The sequence below is a fragment of the Pungitius pungitius genome, chromosome 2 (genome assembly GCF_949316345.1).
Source record: "Pungitius pungitius chromosome 2, fPunPun2.1, whole genome shotgun sequence".
Lineage (NCBI taxonomy): Eukaryota > Metazoa > Chordata > Actinopteri > Perciformes > Gasterosteidae > Pungitius > Pungitius pungitius.
In genome coordinates, this window is record NC_084901.1 from 14833677 (window position 1) to 14854685 (window position 21009).

Consider the following 21009-nt stretch of genomic DNA (forward strand, 5'->3'; position numbering starts at 1 on the left):
TATTTTATACACAGCTTGCAACTCTGAGTTTTGGTGAACGCACGATTTAAAGTAGCACTCTGGTCAAATCACTGTGGATTTTTAAAAAAAATTGACTAATCGATTAGGCAACAAGATCGAAGAGTATTGTGATAAAGTACATATCTTTACACCGATAATGCTCATAAGAACTGCGTTATGTTTTGTAATAATTCCACAGAGGAAAATTAGACGTAACAAATCTGGTCCCATTCCTCAGCTGCACAACCGCTTTCTGCTTTTCCAAAAAGAATCACACGTAAGACGAGTCTGTCAAGATATGAGGTGGGGTCAAAGGGTCGGCGACGCAATGCGAACCAATAAGACACCAATTCCTTGTGTTAATAGAGTGCCATTTTTTACTAAAGAAGCAAATGAGAATATGGTTTGAATGCACCGAGGGAGCCTCCAAAGGGTTCTGGCGTGAACGTTTGTCCCACCACACATGCAAAATGAAGTCATGTGTTCCACCAGGGATGCACTCCGTTTGCGTGATCCATCACATCGGGCATTATCAGTCACATAATGAAGGCTTTGGTTCCACTCCCATGCTTTCCTTTCTCTCACACTCAGACAACCCCCCCCCCCTTTCCCCCCCGCCCACCACCACAAATAATAAACTATCTCATCCCTTTTTCATTACACAAGTATTCCAACGCTGGAGTAGCCTGAAGGTTAGCGAAGCTTTCATGTGACCAGAAGGTCACATGGTCTCAATGTGCCAGTATTGTGATGTTAGTGCTGCGAAAAACCTGGACGGGGGAACTGAGTGAATATCCGACGACCTCCATCAAAGTGCCCTTGAGCAACATGGAAAGCTCTTGTTGGCTCCAATCCCGCTTGCCCGAGACACCTCGCAAGCTGTATTTACAGCCAACACAAATCAATAGACCTCATGGGTGTACGTGTGTCACTGAGAGGATGTCAGTAAGAAACCGCTTAGTCCTTAAAATAAAACCTGTTGTGAATACGTTTCGGAGGGAGGGGACGAAGTCGTGTGAAACGCTCTGGAACGAGATTCAACACTTCTAATTTCATCCATCAGCAACAGGGGCTTTCGCCTCAAAGCCAATGTGTTTCCTGTTAGCCGAACACCGTTCGTGACAGCCCTGCGATTAATTGAAACATTAGAGAGGGGGGGTGGGGGGGGGGGAGGGGGGAATGCTCTGGGGCTCATGTGGCCTTGGTCGCATGCACTGCAGTCCCGACAAGACACGGAAAGCACAAGCTATCCAGCGGGAGCTTAGCCTAGCCCTCGGAGCCGGCGGGCTAGCTCTCGTCCCTCTCGTGGGGGGGGGGGGGGGGGGGGACGGGAGGGAGGGGAGACCAGATGTAACTTTGTACTCAGCATTAGCACTTGTATCATGTCGAGGCAGCCGGCGCGGAAGTGTCCCTTACGTGACGAGGTCTTTGTTATGCCGTGCGTGGATTCTTTGGGGAGGCTGCTCTTCGGTCTCCAAGTAACACATACTGTTCAAGTGGACATGAAAGACCCTGAAGCGGAGGGTCGCCGGCTTGTTATCCGGCGCTATGTAGATATATAGCATATAAAGTATGGAAAGTGGGAGTGGAGTGGTGGCAGGATGGGTGTGCCGAGGGACCCTCCCGAAGCCAAAAGATTAGAGGTTAGATTTCAGTCTCAGCTCATGTGTCCTTCAGCGAGACATTAAACAGCCAGCGCAAATCCACAATAGATTATTTAAAAGCTCCCAGGTCAAATATTTGCAATTTTAGCATCATTTGTTTTGCGTCTTTGGTTTTTTTTTCTTCACATCATCATTTGTTTGACACTTAGCTTTTAAGTTCAATAATGAAAACCTTTGCTGGAGTACGAGTAGATACATTTGTGTCTTGAATTGAAATCTTCCTCCCATCCATCTGTGAGGCTTTAGGCCGTGTTGGCCTTCTTCTCACGACGCTCTCTGCAGTTGATCTGTGGGCAAATGCGTCCGTACGTCTGCTGTGACGACCGACTGAAGCGCTGCGATCTTCGTATCTGTTATCGAGCATTTCCATGAAACTAAAGACGAGTTTTTATTTTGACAGTGACAAACTGCCACTACTCTAATTTTGTACCAACATTCGCAAGACTTCTTTGTTTTTTTCTCTGAAAAGTCATTTAGCAATGGTAGTCATGTCTTTGTGCAACGGAAAACTGTTGTGCGACATTTACGGCATGCCAGGGGTCAACGGAGCCAGCCTGGAGCAAACTGGCGTGTCAGTCCAAAGACGTACTTGGAAATGATCTTAAGCATTATTTACGAGGCTGGCAACTGCTATTACGATGAACTGTGGCATCACCTAAGCTCAGCCTATTAGGCATTTATTTGCAGCAATGTGGCACCTTGCACATCAAAGCTGTCTGCTCCGGTATTCCCTTCACCTCCGGCAGCCTGCAGTTAATTGCATGATCTGACGGTAACACAAAGAAGGTTGTGACCGGGTGCTCTCTGCCGGGACAGTAAACTTGCCCCACAACCTCGACGACAGCTGCCGTGCCCTTGAGCAACGTGCTAAACCCGCAACCAGCCCAGTAGCGTTGGCAAACGATGTGTAGACGGGGCCGTGTGGATGTAAACAGAATATTTTCAAATGGATTTTGAACTGCATGGGAAAACGTCACCAAATGGAACATTGGAGATTTAGGCAGAACACATGAAAGTAGTGTGGTGAGGTGTGACAGTGTTCTTCACAGCAGATAACAATGAGTGCGTCTCGGTGTGGGTTTGTTTCCTGTTTTATTTTGTAGTTTCCTGCCTCTCCTTGTACCTGGGTTAGCATCACTTCCTGCCTTGTCCTGTCATCCCCTGAGATTGTCTGATTGCTTCCACCTGTGTCCAATCACCTGCACCTTCCCAGTGTCTCTCATGGGTGGATTGAATGCGTTTCCTATGTCGGTGAGTTTTTGTTTGCTTGTTTTGCACCAAGGCGTTTCTCATTATTTAAATTAAGCCATTTGCTGGAAATCTGTGAATCTGTGAAATCTGTAAATATCTTTAAAAACAAGTTAATTGTTTTAAACGTATCAACAGAAAAGGTCTTTAGTACTTGAGTCCAGTCTTGGTCTCTCGATCGCTTTGTGTAGCGTCTCGTCGGACTCGGACATGTCTCTGTCTCAGGCTCGGCTGTAGAGAAATGGCCGAGCTGTCTTTCTAGTAATTCCTATACTATTTACTATCATTTCTCCTGCGTTACCGAGATGAGGAGTAATCCAAACTGGGTGCACAGTTCAGCAGGACAACTTTTCACGGTCACAGCCTTCCACTGGTGGCCAAGTTGCAACGCGTCACAAGCTGGCAGTAATGCTTTTATTTTGCATTAATAGGTGCATTAACAACCTTTTTAGTAATGATAGGTCAAACCGTTGTTATGTCATTAAATCAAGCTTTAAATCAGGCGTGAGAGGCATTAACTCGATGGAACTGGTTATGGCAAGTTAGTTGTAAAGATCAGAGATTACACTTTCACTCAACACCCACATTTGCCCTCTGGGGTCATCTTTTGCAATTATCCTGTCACTTAGATATTTTGATTTCAGTAGGCAGAAGCCTTTGATTTGTTGCATTGTTGGGAAAACCCGCCGCGGGGGAGGAGGATTTCACTCTCAAATGGGACAGGAAGCGATCCCAGAACCATCCCGCTGCTTTCAGACTAGAACAAACAAGATTTCTGATCAGCAAAACAGGAAGTTCTGAAGCGCCTGACTCACAGAAACTCCTCTCCTGTGTTGCGGGTGACGTCTGCTCCACCTGTGGCGTGTGAGCGTGGTTTTGTGGGTATTCTGAATTGTACGAATGGGAGCAGTCACTGGTCTTTTCTACTTGGAAAATTGAGGAAGCCCTGAAGCTTTGGGGTTTTGTTGTTCCGCAGCAAGTTGGCAGCTTAATTGAACGGTCTTTAGCTTCTCAATTTTTTCCCAGTTAAATCATCCGGTTACACAAAGGCCACATTAAAGAGCACAACAAGCATTTGAATAATGTGACAGTTACAGTTGAATGGCAGTTGTGTGTATTGTGATTTGTCACTTGAAATTTTGCTGTCTGCGTGTGTTTAAACTGGACGTCATGAGGTTAGATCTTTATGTATATTTATCTTCATCTCATACGAGAGCCTCTGTGTCAGAAAACATCCATGTAAAGCAGTTTGTTTGAATTAATGCAGGGTTCCACCTCGTTAACATCAGTTATCCAAAATGTCTTTACCACACTCTCAACCCACTGTCCCTTAATTAAGACTCAACCTAAAAGGGGACCCGGCATGCTGATATGACTGAGTTGTTTTCTGTCACAATTTGTTGCAGTTCAGAAAAGCCTTTAAGGCGTTTCACTTACACTCTTATGGTACCTTAGATGCATCGTCTTTATGCGCCTGTAGCTGCTGCATGCTGGGTATTTTGAATGCACTCAACCCGTCAATGCCACTAAATGCTGACGTGCGCGTGTCAGTCAACAATCTAAAGAGTGGAAATTACCAAAATGCTAATGGCGATGGCCTACAAAATGGTGATTGGTGGGGACACAGTTTCCCAGAGTGCTTTTGTTGGGAGTTTATTTTGAAAGGACAGTATGCATGTAAAGGGGGAGAAATCACAGCCAGTTAGATTTTATCCCTTAAAGCTATTTTCTAGACAAAACATATACTTTAAAATATAATTTATAATATGATTGTAATATTTTATATTATTTGACACAATGACCAGACACACAAACATTACTTAAATTTTTGCTTTATCTATTCCAGGCCCAAAAATGAATAAAACTGAATGCCATTGATGAAATATACAATACTATCATTTATTTGGGCTTATTCTTACCGACGCCATTCGTCTCACCACCTGATTTATTCTGCTCAGGCTGCACCGCCGTTGTTTTGACAGAAATCCAAGCCAGCAGTGTGGAAAGAAATAGTGAATAGGTACACCTTTAATCTCCCTCATCCTGCTGTTAGGCCAGGGTGTGTCCCTCGGTCTGCTGTAATAGTCTACAATGAGAAGCTTGAGTAAACACGATCAATGGAAGACACTAGCATATGCACCACCGAGACTTCCGAACACCGCCCTCCCCCCTTTATTCACCCCTCTGTGTATTCAATTACACACCTTTGTGGATTGCAGGCAAATTACAACCTGAGACAAAGGTATTGATGCAATACTACATTTGTGGAGCAATAACAAGTTATCTCGGAAGGTGAAGAAGAAAAAAATCAGGGTTTCCCTCCTTCCCCGTCTCCCTCTCTGCCTCTCGCTCCGTGTACACGGCTCCTCCATGCTCTCTTACTCCTGGATTACAATCTCTTCATCCATTATTAATGAAGTTAAACTACTAGTGGCATGCTGAATGTGCTGCATGGGAGATTTGTAGCTAATCCAGCGCAAAACAGCCCCAGTCACATAATGAAGGGAAAAAAAGCACAAATGTCAACAGTTTCACACTGGGACTGGATTAGACACCCCCCCCCCCTACCTCACCCTCCTCATTCACTCACGGCCTGCTTTTTCTCCTCCACGCCACTAGCACAGAAACCCCTGTGTGCGCACACACACACACACACACACGCTCAGTTTGTCTTGTATCCAGCATGAAGAGATACGAGTGCACAAACACCCTCCTCCTGTGCGTCTCGTTTTTCTGGGCCTTCAACCCGCCGGAGGGAAAGGCCAAAGGTGCGTTTCGGTCTCCATGCGGCGCACAGTGCGCCTCCGTGAGGAGCGGCAGGTCGCACCGGCGTTTCTTAAAATGAGCCCCGCACACAAAGCGGCGTGACGGAGACCTACGACGCGTGCTTACGGTGCGAGTCGATGCCGACCGGCGGGCCCCACGGTGCGTCGTGCCAGCTAGCGATGGGGCTCCAGGAAACACCACAACTGATCAGAACGCGGGACGTGAGACCAGCATCCTGATTTCAGATTAGATGCCCCCCCCCCTCCCTTCATTTCTTCTCCACTGCCTCTACGTCTTTATTGTCCTTTATCTTCCTTTTGGAGGTTTCACTTATTTATCTGCATTTAGCTGTCTTCTAAAACAGCCTTTAAGACTTCCATCTTCTCATTTGCATCTGCCTTTCGCTTTTTTCTCTCATCTGTTAAAGTCTGTGAATTCATCAAAACCTCCGTGTCTGCTGACATTAGAATCATGTTAGCCAGGCTCTGCTGGGACATAGGTTCATGTTCTCCAAACCCTGACCATGTCCCCATTGTAAGTGGCATCTTCAATCTGATAGTGGTTGCGTTACATTTACTGATCATGCACGATAGATTGTCAACGTTTAGACAACACACACGAGCAACTATGCAGTCATGAAATCGTTTTCAGACTGTCGGAACCCAGCAAGAACCCATGACGTATTTGATTCAGATGTTTGGGAGGTAATACGACCTCCGAGCAGCTTTCTGTCACGTCGACGGTTCCAAACCTCGACTTCGGCCAATTGGCAGCCGCCATCTTGGACTGGAATGAACCAGTAGAACCTAATTTACCAGGCCTGCAGAGGAGTGACGTAGAGACGTCGTATAAGGCTCTGATAGCGTCACCGACCTGTCAATCACAAGCTAGCCACACCCTAAATCATGCCCTGCTTTACGAACGATTTGACCACTTAAAACTAACTAATTTGAACCCATTTTATCGAGTGAAAAGTAGTCATTTTCTCATAGAATTCATACAGACTTTTACATGCAACCAGAGACATGACTTCCATCCACTTATAAACTTAGAGAGAGATTTTTTTATTTTATTATTATTCTTTTTTTTTGTCTCCCAAAAAGAATTGTGCAACTTTATTTTGCACATACAATCCATCTCACTCCAGCTGCTCCTCTTCCTCATCCTCTCTCGCTCTCTCTCTCTCTCTCTCTCTCTGCCACAGTAGACCAATTAGGACTAAGCTGATTCCAGTTGTGACCTTCGGGTCCACCTCCGGTCTGCTGACAGGAGAGTTAACATGTAGCCAAACTGTTTTACATGTTATCGACGGGGTGGGAGGCATCATAGTCATTTTATCACACCAATTTCATTCTTGGCCGATTTCCCCTTAGGCGGGTTAGTGGCAGCTTCCCATTGATTTTTCATGTAATTGATCAGAGACCTGCTCGAGCAATTTATTGGCCCGCTCGCACCTGTGATTAAGGCTGAGGCTGCATGTGTTTATGCATGCACGGCGATTATGTTTGCCAAGACCACGCGTGCCATTGAAGAAGAAGAAGAAGTGAATGCCGTCTGAGTCCCAGGGACGTTTTTAACCGTGCTTGACTAAAGCCATGTCATGTCCACAGTCAAGAGGAATGGAGACTGACCGGCAACGACAGGACGTTGACGTGCTCACATGAAGACACAGACCCGAGTGTAATTCAAAGTAATTGTTATTCATTTGAAGCCGCCTCTTTCATGCGATTAATATTAGAGCCAAAACCACGATGACATCAGCTGAGCGTTTTCTTTGGAAGCCGAGGAGAAGATAATTACAGAAGAAGACAAAGACGAAGAGCCGAGTGCTTTTTAAATATACCCCGTGGTAGCCGGGCCGTTGGGGGGGGGGGGGGGGGGCTACAGCCCGTGGTGTAGGTCCTTTTACTGGCCTCGCGCATGGCGGGCCTAAACCACAAGCCGTGCTGCTCGGCGTCGTTGTAGCTCATCTCCCTTTGGTGCTGTGACAGAGCTGGAATAGGACGGATCAGCCATAAAGCCGCTCAACAAGCTCAAGAGCCGTCGGAGAGCCACCCTTTTAATTTGGTTAATTTGCAGGCAGCTTTTTTGCTAGTAACGATTTTGGAGTGATACTTGACAAAATGAAATACAGGATATTTCTGTCTTAAAGGAGAGAGACTGTTTCTCTTCCTCCTGCGGCTCACACCCAATAAAACAATTCCAGCCATTACTGAATTTACAACATATCAGCAGCACGTAAACTGATTTGTTTAAAGAGTTGTGGACTTGGAAACACCAATTTGGCTCAAAGTGGTATCACTATTGTCCAGCCCGAACACAAGGCGTCAATCACGTGTGAGTGGAAGGAGGGGGGGGTGTGGTGGGGGGGGGGGGGGGGTCAGGCTTTTTCACTGGGAAAGAGACCCCCCTGAATAATAGAACCACTTCACATCTGCAGTAGGAGAGCTTTCCAGTGTGTGGTCACAATGACATTTCACTGACTGCTGTGGGGGAGAAAGGTTTTCACTGTTAATGCAGCCTATTGGAGACAAATCAGGGACAAGCTAGTTTTTGTTTTGATTTATATCAATTGGAAACTAAATGTCTTTGTCAATAAAATGGGGTTTAATAATTTCACAAAAAGACTAAACATGTTTAGCTTTAAGAGCCTTTTATTACTCTATATTCTGTACAGCGCATCCGTGCATTTGTTGAAGACTTCAGGCTTTAAGATTGCATATCTATTTATTTTCAACAACCATATTCGTCAGGCCTTAATACATATAATACATTGTGTTTTATACATGGATGGGGGCAGTCGGTTGTAATATGAAGTCTGTAACCAATTACAAAATGCTCCAATTTAAAGTATAAATTCAAAAGGAACAGTTTTGCGAGTTTTAGATTGTGTGTGTGTGTGTGTGTTGGCTGACTTGCTTCGCAGTCCATCACCTCTCCTCTTTAAAGTGGAGGCTTGCTGATACTCATGGAAACCGTGTTTGAAAGTCCTCTCCCAGCGTGCCAGAAGGGGCAAAAGTTGAAATGTGCCACTGTATTGACGCTGGGGGGCTGGTGTGCTCGTTAACAATCAGGAGAGAACGTCAGAGGAGCAGGTCACCCCGTTTCTCACATCACAGCACCATCAGAAATTCTTTCAAGTGTCCTCCTGCGTCGCCAATGATGACAACGGAGAATCGATAAGCGCTTGAAATGAAAAGAAGCCGCCGGTTCGCCCCCGAGGCGAAAGATTTCATCCCCGCCAGCCTCCTGTGAACTTCAGGCATTCCTCTGCACCTTTCCGCGTGAGAACGAGCAGCCTCTCCACTCAATCTTTTCTTTTTTCTCTGTATGAGGAGGCAACAGGAGAATACTGCCGAACCATCGCGCGAACGCACGCTCGGCCTCCTTTCCACCGGGCGGGGCGTGATTTTGAGGGCGTGCACGATCAGGGGGGGGGGGGGGGGGGGGATTTGTGCGCTACTTTGCTGTCTTTTTGCGTGTGCAAACAACATGTTTGCGCTGTTATGCGTGCGTGTGCCATATCACGACATCTCATATTAAAACGCACGGGTCCACGTTTTGAAGAACCGAGCGAGATGCTTTGGCCATTTATTTAGAATTGTTTGTATTTGACCAAAGCTTTTCTTACTGGGAAATTAATAAAAAAATAAGGCCTTCTTGGGCCTTCTGTAGCAGACGATCTGCATAATATCCAATCAGCTATTTAAAACCCACACGGCTTCTTTTGATTCCTCCATCGCTTCACCTTCGGGATACAAGTGTTCAAACCATTCATGCTTCACCGAATTCTGTTCAAGGGATGCAGCGGTGGAGGGTGCGCTTGTTTTGCTTCAGTGTCCCCTGTTGCCTGGATATTCCCGTGTGGATGGGCGCATTAATTACCGCTTTAATGGGAGTATGACTAAAAATGTAAAAGCCGGATTAGGCGCGGGGAACGCGGGCCCTGCGTCCGGTCGGCTTGTTCTCACTTAGGATGCGAATGGGGGGGGGGGGGGAATCAAGCTGTATCTAACGAAATGGATCTATAAAGAACATTTGCATCCGAGCCAGCTGTTCACTTCATCTGCACGTAAATCCGCCGCCCGACCGCGCCGTGTCTGGCCCTGGAGGGGCCTCATTTAAATACGTTGTTTTTTTTCCTTTCGATATTCCAAATATTACGTTTTTTTAAATGTGGTAAATTGTGTTATAATCATTGGCCATAATGGTCAAACAATGAGCTTACTGGAGTACTAATTAGTCTGTAATTTTCTGGTAATACAATAGGCTGGAATGGAATGCGTATCTCTGACTATAAATGCTATATTTCTTTAAATAAACTGCCGGTAAGTGGCTTCAGTCACACATCCCGGGTTGGAGTTGTTTATTTAGCGCGCGCACAGTTTAGATAATAAGCAGCCTCGATGTTTGTTGAAAATTGCAGGTTGCGGTTCGTCAAATGAACCATTACGCCGTGGGTCTGTCTGTGTGCGTGCGTGCGTGCTTGAGTGTGTGTGTGTGTGTGTGTGCGAGTGTGCGGGGGAGCGCGCGTTTTGCATGCCTGCACCTCAAATGGTGCAATGTTACCGTGAACGCACCGCGGCTGACAGGCATAGCGGGTTTTGTTGTGTGTTTAATCACACGCGCGTGTAACTGCCGTCCTGCCTTTTTGTTTGATTGTTGTCGGGAGTTCAGAGGCTCCAAGTTTGCCCTCTGCTCGATCGCAGACATTTACACACCCCTTTAAAAAAAATAGAGAGTCGCGCGCGCACAGACACGCACGCACGCACGCGGGGTCCCTCTCAGAGCTCAAAAGAAGGAAGGGAGAGAAAAAAATGCGCCACTGCTGGAGCTTCTTTCAAGGGGGGAAAAGTTGAGGGAGACAGAAGAGGACGAACCAAGGGGAGACCCGGATGAAAGCGCCTCCTCCGCCGCCGTAAACAGATGGTTATTTATGCGCATGTGAAACTGTCCTAAAAGGTAGCGCTGCGTCTCTCTTCCTTCCTTTCTTGTTTTGTTGAGATACCGTAGCGGGGGAGGGAGCCACATCCACGCGAGGCTCACACTTCAGGACAGAGACGCAAGGCTTCAGCGCTACTGGACCTCTGTGGTTGTCACTATTCAAACACAACCACTGGCGTCCGGACGGTGGAATTTATCCCTCCGCCACTAATAAGACGGCGACGCCCGGGGAAAGCCAAAGCCCAGCGGTGTCTACAGCTGGTAAGTGCAGCCGGGGGCGGGGGGGGGGGGTGGCGAGGTGCTCAAAAAACCTTCATGAAGACTGAGGTGTGTTTAGTTTTGGGTCTGAATCTGCTCTCCAAACCCGTGGAAGAAGTGACGTGAGGGCAGGGTTCGGCTTCCTAGGTCGGCGGATGATAATGATGCGTCATTAGAGCTGATGGAGTGTGTGGAAATGAAAAAGAAGTCCGGTAAACCACTCCGTTAGGTCCTGCAGCCACGGGTGATGGGATTAAAGTGTCAAATGTCGATTAAAGTGTCAGAGAAATTAAACATTTTCGCAATCACATCGTGTAGCTCGTCAGGTTCTAAAATGACGAAAATGACACAACGCTAAAGTCCTTGATTAAAGCTACATTTAAATTATCCTGTTGAAGAAAAAAAGTTTAGAAGTTTTCATTTCAAGTTTTCGTCCTTTTGCAATATTGGTAAGGAAAACCAGTGTGTGCGTGAGGGAGGAGGGGGGGGGGGGGCGGTGGATGCGACGTTCACGGTCTCACGCCTTCAATTAATACAGGAGCATATGGTGGAGGTTAGTAGCTTCATCTCACGGTGAGGCCGCGGTCTCATGCTCTGCTGTGTTCATTTCCAAGTGAAGCCATCGTGAGGCCATGCCAGCTCTCCGTGTCCCTCACGCACATCCACCGCTGCCCGAACGGGATTAATGGAATCAGAATATTAACTGCACGCGGTGTCATTTATATTCTTAGAATTTATATTTATAATATTTAATTACGACGAAACCACTGTCACATCATCAGAAAATATTAGTTTTATATTAGCAGGCCATCTAATGTGATTAATACTGAAATATATTTAAATAAAACAAATATCTCAAGACATTTTTGATCCAAGTCATTTGACGAAATTAGTGTAATTATATCGATTACTTTGGCTAAAATATAAACATGTATCACAGTTCTGAGTTTGAATATTTTCTGAATGAAGGGCAGGGTTTTAATTGCAAATCTCCAGCATCAACGGGAAAAAGATCGAAAATATCATTTTTTTAAATAAAAGATATTCACATATTTTTAACAGTAAAATCAGATACAGTAAAATGAATAAATAACACAAATAACTTTAAAAGCAGCTCTGAAGCACTCAGAAATAATGGAAGGAGCCATTATTACGCTGATTAGATAACACCGTCGTATGCAGTGACCTTACACCTTGCAGCCTTGACCCCCACTATTTCATTTTGCAGTGGGGACTCTGAGGAGTGGTGAGAAAGGCTGTGCAGGTACACGCCGCACAATTTAACCTCCAATAACGGCAGCTTCTGAATTGGAGAAAAAGAACAACAACCTCACAGATGATGTAGAGCAGGTGAACAGAAAAACTGGGGAAATGGTGACAGCATGACTGCATGCAAATTCCCCCCAACTTGAATTATCATAAGCAAACAGTGCGAGCCTGGACTAATAAAACCCCATCTGTGTAACTTCATATCGAGGTAGTATGAGGGCTGCGATAATGAATTTTGTAATATCCCACCGACAGACATCTCAATCAGACTCTAATCCCGTGATTTTACTACGGAATCACTCCACTTCCAACTGCAGCCTCCACCGGAAAAAAGAAAAAAACACAAGATCCGGCTCATTGAGAACAAGGCAGGTTTTATATATTCAAACTGCACAAAGTATTGCTTTGGAAGAATATAAAACAATACATGACATGCTATGAAATTGAGCTTTAGGCAATTTATCTTGCTACATAATTTGCCTTGAAAGAAAAGCCGTCAGAAATGATCTTGTTTCCATTATTTTAATCCAGGCAGGTTTGCCATGTGATGCTCCCTCCATTTCCCAACGCGGGGGAAATCATGTTTGAATTAAATCACACTTTTACAAAAAACAGCGACACAATCATCCCTAGAATAAGAATTAAACTTATTAAAACGCAGCCGTGTGTGCTAAGGCCAAGATCGCAATTTTCTATTTGACTTTCATTCTATTTTCAAGCTTCTGCGCGAATAAGAGCCACATGTCAGTATTTTATTTATTTTTTGCATTTGGAATATTTTCCTCGGGACGACCAGCTTTTTGCTCTTGCAACACTAGACATGTCCTTCTTGCACATACTTTTTAGTATCATAAGGACTCCCAAGGACATGAGATCAGAATGCCAGTGAACCACACAGCAGGTTATTTGCAGAATTAAATACTAATCGGGTCTCTCTTTTGTCTGTTGTTACAGAAGCGTTTTCCTCAAATTGCCATAATGGACTCCCACTGCCGCAAACTAGCCACCACCTGCGCGCAAATAGGTGAGTATGTCATCCATCATCACTGCCGCACACCGCCCACACGCCACAGGAATGATGAAATAGGATTATTTGGGATTGACTATTGGTATGACGATTGGAAATAATTATTATGTTTTTATTTTATTCCATTCAATGTACATAAAACTCCTAATCAGGCTACCGGCTTGTGTGTGTGTGTGTGTGTGTGTGTGTGCGGCTTTCTGAAACCGATTAGATATTTATTACACAGCTCGATATCTTGTTTTAATTTGCTACATGTTTAATTGAAAACAGTGGTCAAACACTGATGTCTTCATATTAAATCATGATTTAATTTAAACAAATAAGTGAACCGTGCTGACATTGCCGTAAGCCAATTGTTGCCGACTTCCACTTTTGTGAGATTTCTTAGAAACAAGTTCGGTGATTAAAACGGCAAAATTACGTTAATTTCTCTAAAAACATTGTTCATTTTGTTCTTCAGATTTTCAACAGATTACGATAAAAAATTGCTTCTTTAGACGGACATTTTGCAATAGATGTCACTAGTTTGTTAGGCAGTGTTAGATATTCGGCCTTTTTGTGGGTCGGCATAGCGCCGTTTGTGCGTTTGCTGTCTTAGAGCGACACCTGCTGGTCCAACGTGGATCTGCACTTCTCAAATCCCAGGATTTATCATTTGCTGTAATTAGAAGATGGACAATTATGCACCTTTTTTTTATCATAGCCTTTACTTTATAAAATAGCTACCAATTATGCAAAAAGAAGATCGTTGTTGTACGAATACAAAACACTTTGCTATTAACTGTGATTCCTTTCGCATTAACGACAACATATTTTCCTAAATAACATCTAGGAATAAAACACGCCTCGACACGACGGAAAGGCTCAGATCCTTTGGGGGGAAAGACACCGGGTTTGGTTCGGGTCTAAAACGGAGAAGCAATAACTCTCATTCCGTCTCATTTAGCCGACACTGATGAGGCAATATGTGGCGGAGGGCAGGCTGCACCCTGTGGACGGCCATCGATTAAGAATAATAGGACTAACTAAAATAACCAAAAATAAATAAATCACACGGCAGGGGTGGGGGGTCCGATTGATGCTTCCAAATAGACGCGCCAGCGCCAACTGTTTTGTTGTAATCTATTCAGCGCTCGTTGGATTGACTCCGGGGAAAACTAAATGTATAATGAAAGCCAATTCGTGAGGAGGAATATACTAATGGAGTAATCTGATTTCTCCTTAATCCTATGTAAAAAGCCTTGTCGTCTCCCCCTATATTGACTGAATTGCTAATTAATGGCCCTCGATGGCGGAGGCCTATTGCACGCAGTAATCCGCAGAAGAGAGATAAAGCATTCAGAAGTAGAAATGAAGAGGGAAACCGATAATCCACTTCAAATTTCGTATTGCAACACGTGCGGAAGGAAAATAATGAGCAAAAGACTGTTCGCTCCTGAACAACATATGGAACATATTGGTTTATTATTGTTATTTTAATAAAATAAAAGCCTTATTTTTAATCCAAAAAACATTTTCATTTTTTGAATCAAGTGAACCAAATACACACTATTATTTATTTTTATTATTATTTTTTTGTTATTATGATAATTATTATCACTATATGAGGAATAATACATTTCGTAACAGCTCTTGAGTTGACCGTCTATCTCATAAAATGATATATAATAAAAATACATCCATTAAGGTTATCTGGCACTCGAATGACGTTGCGCATCATGTGATTGAGACGATCCAAACAAGGTTTTTATTGCTCTGTATGAGGAGCGATTGGCTCCTTGTGTTTTAATAAAGTCGCTCGCGTCCTTCGGAGTGCGCGTGTGCTGCACGCAGTCTATGGTCTGCTGGTATTTATACATCGGGGGGGTGGGGGGGGGGGGGGGGGGGGGGCTTTCACGGATTAGCCCCGCAACTTCTTAACCGCGCCAAGTCCAAATGTGCTGATGGGGCGCGTGGGGACGGAACGCGACCGATTGTGTCCTGGAATAAAGCAAAGAGGCCGGAACATAATCGATATTTAATGTCATTTTCCACATGTGTAAATCCAGTAATTGGCGTGTGCTTGCCCCCCCCACCCCCCCCCCCCCCCCCCCCACCCCCCCCCTGCATGATGAGTCCATCACTTCAATCACCTGTTACCCCCCCCCCCACCCCCCCCCCCCCCCCCCCCCCCCCCCACCCCCCCCCCCCCCCCCTCCTCAGGCCCCTCACCTCCTCCTTGAAAATTAAAGTCGCATTTGTTTGATTAGACATGTTTACTCTGCATGAACGCGTAAAAAATCTTTGGGGAGTTATAGGTTTAAAAAAAAAAATTGCCGTCATATCGGCTCAAACTCATTAAAAGTCCTCCTTCAGAATATTCTTAGGCAAATGAGAGTCTTATCAGATTAAAACGAGCTCTACAGGAGTGCTGGCTGGGAACGACTGAGGGGTCCACACGCAAAGTGAGGAGAGAGACCCAGTTAAGCACCGCCGCCAACAAACCGAGTGCGCGCGGCGAACGGGGCTCCGGCGGGGTGGATTTAATGGATATTTGAACCTCGACTCCGGGGAGGTCAAGAGGATCGTCTCATTTGACAACTCGCATGACTGGCTGCATGCGGGGACGTTCGTGAACACTGAGCCAATTTAAGTCAGTTTGGTCACGTTGGTCGTCATGTCCAAGTATGGAGATGGATGTGAGGATTATGCCGATAATGCTTAAAGTCAATGCATTAGTGGTTATTTGTCTTTAGGTCATTTTTAACCACCTTGTCACTTCGCCCCTTTCCCCTGCCTCTTTTGCACATGTGAAGCCCCATGTCTTTCTGTTTTCCCTTTAATCGGGTTGTCCTTTCAAAGCACCAATGCCCGGTAGCAGGCTGCTGTGTTGAATATTCAGTGTGCATCTCTCTCTCTCTCTCTCTCTTTTTGTCATACGGCTTTCAATACAATCCACTCGGTGGCTCGCTTTATCCACATCGAGTCCCTGAGTAAACTGCGGCGACTGAGCCGGCCAGCCGCGCAGCTTGGGTACAAATAGCGCTGCAGCGTTTTGCTGGGCCACTGGACCCCATCTCATAAGATGAGGCCAAACTGTGTTATTTTCATTTTTATTTGGTCTTGGGCTGCTGCGCGACGGCGACCGAAGCGCCGCGGGTACACCGTGCGTCCCCATCTCTCTTTACATGCTTTTATTTGGAGGAGGGAAATAAGCGCCTGCCCCGGCATGAACGCGTTGGCACACATATCTCGTTTCCGCGTGCGCCGGTTGGTCTGACGCCGCCGTCGCGTCCTCGTGGAGGAGCCTGTTCTGGTGGGCGGGCGCAACACGGTGACGTGGACGGTTCTGGGGCGAAGCGCAGTTGGACGACGCGCCAGGCAACAGCTGAAATGAAATGAACAGAGAGAGCCGCGTAGTGCGTGTACGCCTCTGGATCTAATATCACCTACCTGTCCTTGTCACTCTGGTAGTCAGCCGAGGTAGCCGATGCTAGAATGGCAGCGTTCAATGGCCCATTTTAAAGGCACTTTGAACAGAAAGAAGGCTTCATCGCAGGAGGAAGTGCTCCGCTGTGCGTTTTGTTGGAGAACTGAACCCATCCCGCAGACGGACCTCCCGCTCGCCGCTGCTCCGCCGAAGGGACGTACCCAGCTTTTGACAGCCGGCTTTGCGATCTTCTACCGATGAACTCTATGAGGGATCCATTAAACGTAGACCATCACCACGTAACCGGGAATAAACTCGCCTCCGCGCACCCCACGGCTCTGGCGATGGCCTCCACTTTGCAGCCGCTGCAGCGGTCTGTGGACTCTAAACACCGGCTGGAGGTGCACACGGTGTCGGACACGTCCAGCCCGGAGTCAGTCGGTAAGAACCGCGCGGGATGCAGATGTTCCTCAGCCTCGCGGCCGCAGATGTCCTCTTGGCGTCCAACAAACGTCGGCTCTCATTAATCCACGCGAAGGGAGTTTTCGCGCACGATAGGCGATTATAGCTGTCATTTAATTTACCTCTAATTCGTTTTGACAGTTGTGTGTGTGTGCGCGCGCGTGGTGCTGTGGAAAGTTTCAGAGTAGTGGACATGAGAGACGGCTTGTCCTGTGTGTTTGAAATGAGTGAGGCGTCTCCGTGCACATTATACAATTGAAAAGGCAGATTTACTCCAATCCAATTACATTAATAAATCGAGTAAAATCTTTTTTTTAAGTACTTAGGGTTATTTTACGAAGACTGTGATCGCGTCCTGGATGCAGGATTTTGTTGCGCTCTCTCTGTGGCACGTAGGCCTGAATCCGCCTGAGCTTAATGCAAATCATTTTCTTTCCCCTTGACAGAAAAAGAAAAGAACCTGAATAAAAACGACGACTCCTCGGATGACCCTTCCAAAAAGAAGCGGCAGCGGCGGCAGAGGACTCACTTCACCAGCCAGCAGCTGCAGGAACTGGAGGCCACTTTCCAGCGGAATCGCTACCCGGACATGAGCACGAGGGAGGAGATAGCCGTGTGGACCAACCTCACAGAGGCCCGGGTCAGGGTGAGTACTCTCCGGGGGGCGCAAAACCAAACAATTCGCTGTTTATAAATGTGGGTAATTTGGGCCAATCGGCCGGTTGACCTCTCAACGCCGTATATTTTCCTCATCATTACGCACGGACACCAGACTTTACGCACGTCGGGAATTTTAGTGAAAATAAAGTAGGACACAGTTGTTGTTTTTAAGGTGGAAAACAAATCTTCTTGGTTAAATACACAATTGGTTCAAGCTCAATAGAATTAGAATGTTTGTCTTGGTCTATTCGGCTCCATTTACTCCCAACCCTCTGCACACAACGCCGGAGGAAAATCCTTCTAGCGCAACTAAACGTGTGGTTCTCGGCACACACTCAGACCGTTTGATTAAATTGTCAAAAAGCTAACTATTTGTTATTTGCCCATAACGTGTACTTGGAGTCTTACGTTGTTAACAGTTGAGGCCGTTGACATTTGTCCGTGGTGGCAGATACCAGCCGCGTTCTCCCGTCCGTGTGAAAGAGGTGCAAAGCTTTTATTTCGCCATCGGCGCCCTGGTGCTGCGTGATTAAGGTCAGCGTGTTAGTGGAAGCCTGCGGAGGAACACACACATCCCCTCCACACTAAGATGTGCACAGGGAGCCCGGTGTGTATTCTGCTCAGATAACAACGGATTCAAAGCGGGGTTTGTCTGACGGGGGGGGGGGGAAATGAACCCTCCTGAATAATGTTTGGATTCGTAGACGTTCCACAAACATTCAGGCGCGGCGTTGACATTTGGGTACAACGTACAGCTCTGACCAGATTATGCAACACGCATATAGTGTTTAAAATAAATCCGTTATTTCTAACCTGCTGGTATTTCCTCTTCCCGTTAGGTTTGGTTCAAGAACCGGCGAGCCAAGTGGAGGAAGCGCGAGAGGAACCAACAGGCCGAGCTGTGCAAGAACGGCTTCGGCCCGCAGTTCAACGGACTCATGCAGCCCTACGAAGACATGTACCCGAGCTACACGTACAACAACTGGGCCGCCAAGGGCCTGACGTCGGCCTCCTTATCCACCAAGAGCTTCCCTTTCTTCAACTCCATGAACGTCAACCCGTTGTCCTCGCAGACCATGTTCTCGCCGTCCAACTCCATCTCCTCCATGACCTCCAGCATGGTGCCGTCGGCGGTCACTGGCGTGCCGGGCTCCAGCCTCAACAGCCTCAATAACTTGAACAACCTCAGTAACCCGTCTCTCAACTCCGGGGTGCCCACTTCGGCGTGTCCCTACGCGCCTCCGACCCCTCCCTACGTGTACAGGGACACTTGTAACTCCAGCCTGGCCAGCCTGAGACTGAAAGCCAAGCAGCACTCGAGTTTTGGATACGCCAGTGTGCAGAATCCGGCCACTAATCTGAGCGCTTGCCAGTACGCCGTGGACAGACCCGTCTAATGGCTACCCGCACTGCAAACCAAATCCCCCCCGTAGCGAGTCATTATAGCCTAGTAGTGACACTTAACGTGTTGTTTTTCTCTAAAAGGCGTGAGGGAACCTGAAGATAAATGTACTTTTGTCATGTGATTTATGGAATTTCTTGATCATGTGGCATTTTCTCGGTACTAGTTGGAGAGGGACTTGCCTTTTTCTGCCTATTTCTTCGAGGTATTGCCACTTGAAAATACCCGTATCTCCTCATTACTAACCAGTGAGGATATCCCATCCAGTTATTTGGGCGAAGGGGGGGGGGGCAATTATACATTGAGGGTGATTACAAGACCAAATGACTTGTTATGGTGGTCATTTTTTGCAGTGTGCGGGCAACCCCAAACAGCCGCCACAGGAACAAGAGACTACTACAACTACTTTTTCTTCATTTTTTCTTCTCCAAAAAGGGCACTAGAGACGACTGAACCACTGAAACAAGCTCAACTCCAGGTCGGAGTCAAACTGAAACGGGAGAATTTAGGTGTATTCCCTCTTTTGATGAATCCAGGCCTGCTTCACACGGCGCCACAGTAAGAAACACACAAAAAAAAACTAAGAAAAAAGAAGAAGTCTGATTTTTATTTTTCATATCTCATTATGAGGTTTTTTTCTGTTGGATTTTGGACGTTATTGTTGACTATTAAGGTTGTATATATTTGAATGATCATCTCCTGTTTGTCGAGGCGAATGCGCTATAACCCTCCAGTCCTCTCCAGGTTCAATTTATCAACGCATGTGGAAAAGAAAAGAAAAACCGTAAGAAAGGAATCATGTTTTGCTTGCAAACAAAAAGGGAATGTACATACTAAAACGCACAAGCTGTGTGTTTCTAGCATATTATAAATTTATTATTAATGTCTGTGTGAATAGCAATTTAGAATAGCAATTCTGGATTTAAAAAAAAAAAGCCGCATCAAAAAATGTTCTTGCGACAGATGATTTTTTTCTTTGCTCTGTGTAAACTATTTGGTACGGAATTCTTTTTTTTTTTTTTTTTTTCAACATCCAAAAAAACTAATGTGTTTTATTTAATGGAAGTAAATATATTGTTCAAAAACAACCCGATTGTTCTGTATCTTTGTGTTGCCAGTCAGTTAGTGGGCTGCAAAGCAATGACAAGTATGTCTACAGCCCTTCGATTAAGTGAGGCGCTTGTGCGGCTAATCTATAGAGGAAAAACAATGGGCGGCTCCAATACACATAGCGGCGAGATGCTCCGTCAGATTAACTGCTGAATACATGTCTGCCTGCTCCGCCAAGGGCCCCGGCTGCTCGCTGGTGCTTGAAATAACACGGTAATCAACAAACACGGGTCCACGGACCGCGTTACGGGGACACCAGTCCATTAGGGCTCGTTTGTGTCTCCCGGGCTTGGTGTCAGAATACTTTGTGGGTCCCTGAAGGGGGATTAGTAGAAAACCTTTTGCAAATCCACATTAAAAAACAAACATTATTTGATTTAAATATTGAAGACAAAATCCTAATGTTTCTAAATTAAATAATTGTTCATTTACATGATGCGTTAAAGGTAAATATAAAATCCAAACCACCCACAGATCATTTTAGTTTAGGCTCTTTTTGTTCAAGTATTGCTTTTTGTTGCACAAACCTAAATTCCCACGCCTGACTCTATAACCTCGCACGTGCATCTGTTTGCTTCTGCATTGTGGCTTTCTTTTGTAGCATTGGCACGTTTTTGTATTATATTGTGCGCAAATGTGCCAAAGCAAAACAAAGCTCCGGTGGAAGGAGACTGTGGTTCACGGGCTTCAGCAAACAACCGCACAGACACACAGAAAGCCGAGGGAGAGATACCGAGGTATGTGGGCCAGAGGGAAGGGGGGGGGGGGGGGGGGAGAGAGAACGATGGAC

The 21009-nt window shown here is 45.9% G+C and overlaps 1 protein-coding gene across 2 annotated transcripts; it reads left to right on the forward strand.

Annotated features, from left to right (window-relative positions):
* The first annotated feature begins 2897 nt into the window (after window positions 1-2897).
* Window positions 2898-20135, forward strand: pitx2 (paired-like homeodomain 2). 2 transcript variants are annotated; one of them, XM_037462469.2, is made up of 5 exons: window positions 2898-2915; window positions 10692-10883; window positions 13104-13173; window positions 17494-17693; window positions 18547-20135. In XM_037462469.2, exons 1-5 carry the CDS (start codon window positions 2910-2912, stop codon window positions 19102-19104), a joined length of 1026 nt encoding a protein of 341 aa, XP_037318366.1. In that variant the 5' UTR covers window positions 2898-2909; the 3' UTR covers window positions 19105-20135. The 2 variants fall into 2 exon arrangements, with proteins under 2 accessions (XP_037318366.1, XP_037318367.1); XM_037462470.2 differs by lacking the exons at window positions 2898-2915; window positions 10692-10883; window positions 13104-13173 and adding an exon at window positions 16459-17026.
* Window positions 20136-21009: the final 874 nt, after the last annotated feature.

What these genes read in the sequence shown, in the direction of transcription:
- pitx2 (XM_037462469.2), top strand. An exon ending in CCCAGCGGTGTCTACAGCTG is followed by an intron (nt 10,884 to 13,103) that starts GTAAGTGCAGCC and finishes CTGTTGTTACAG; the next exon opens with AAGCGTTTTCCTCAAATTGC. An exon ending in CACCACCTGCGCGCAAATAG is followed by an intron (nt 13,174 to 17,493) that starts GTGAGTATGTCA and finishes TCCCCTTGACAG; the next exon opens with AAAAAGAAAAGAACCTGAAT.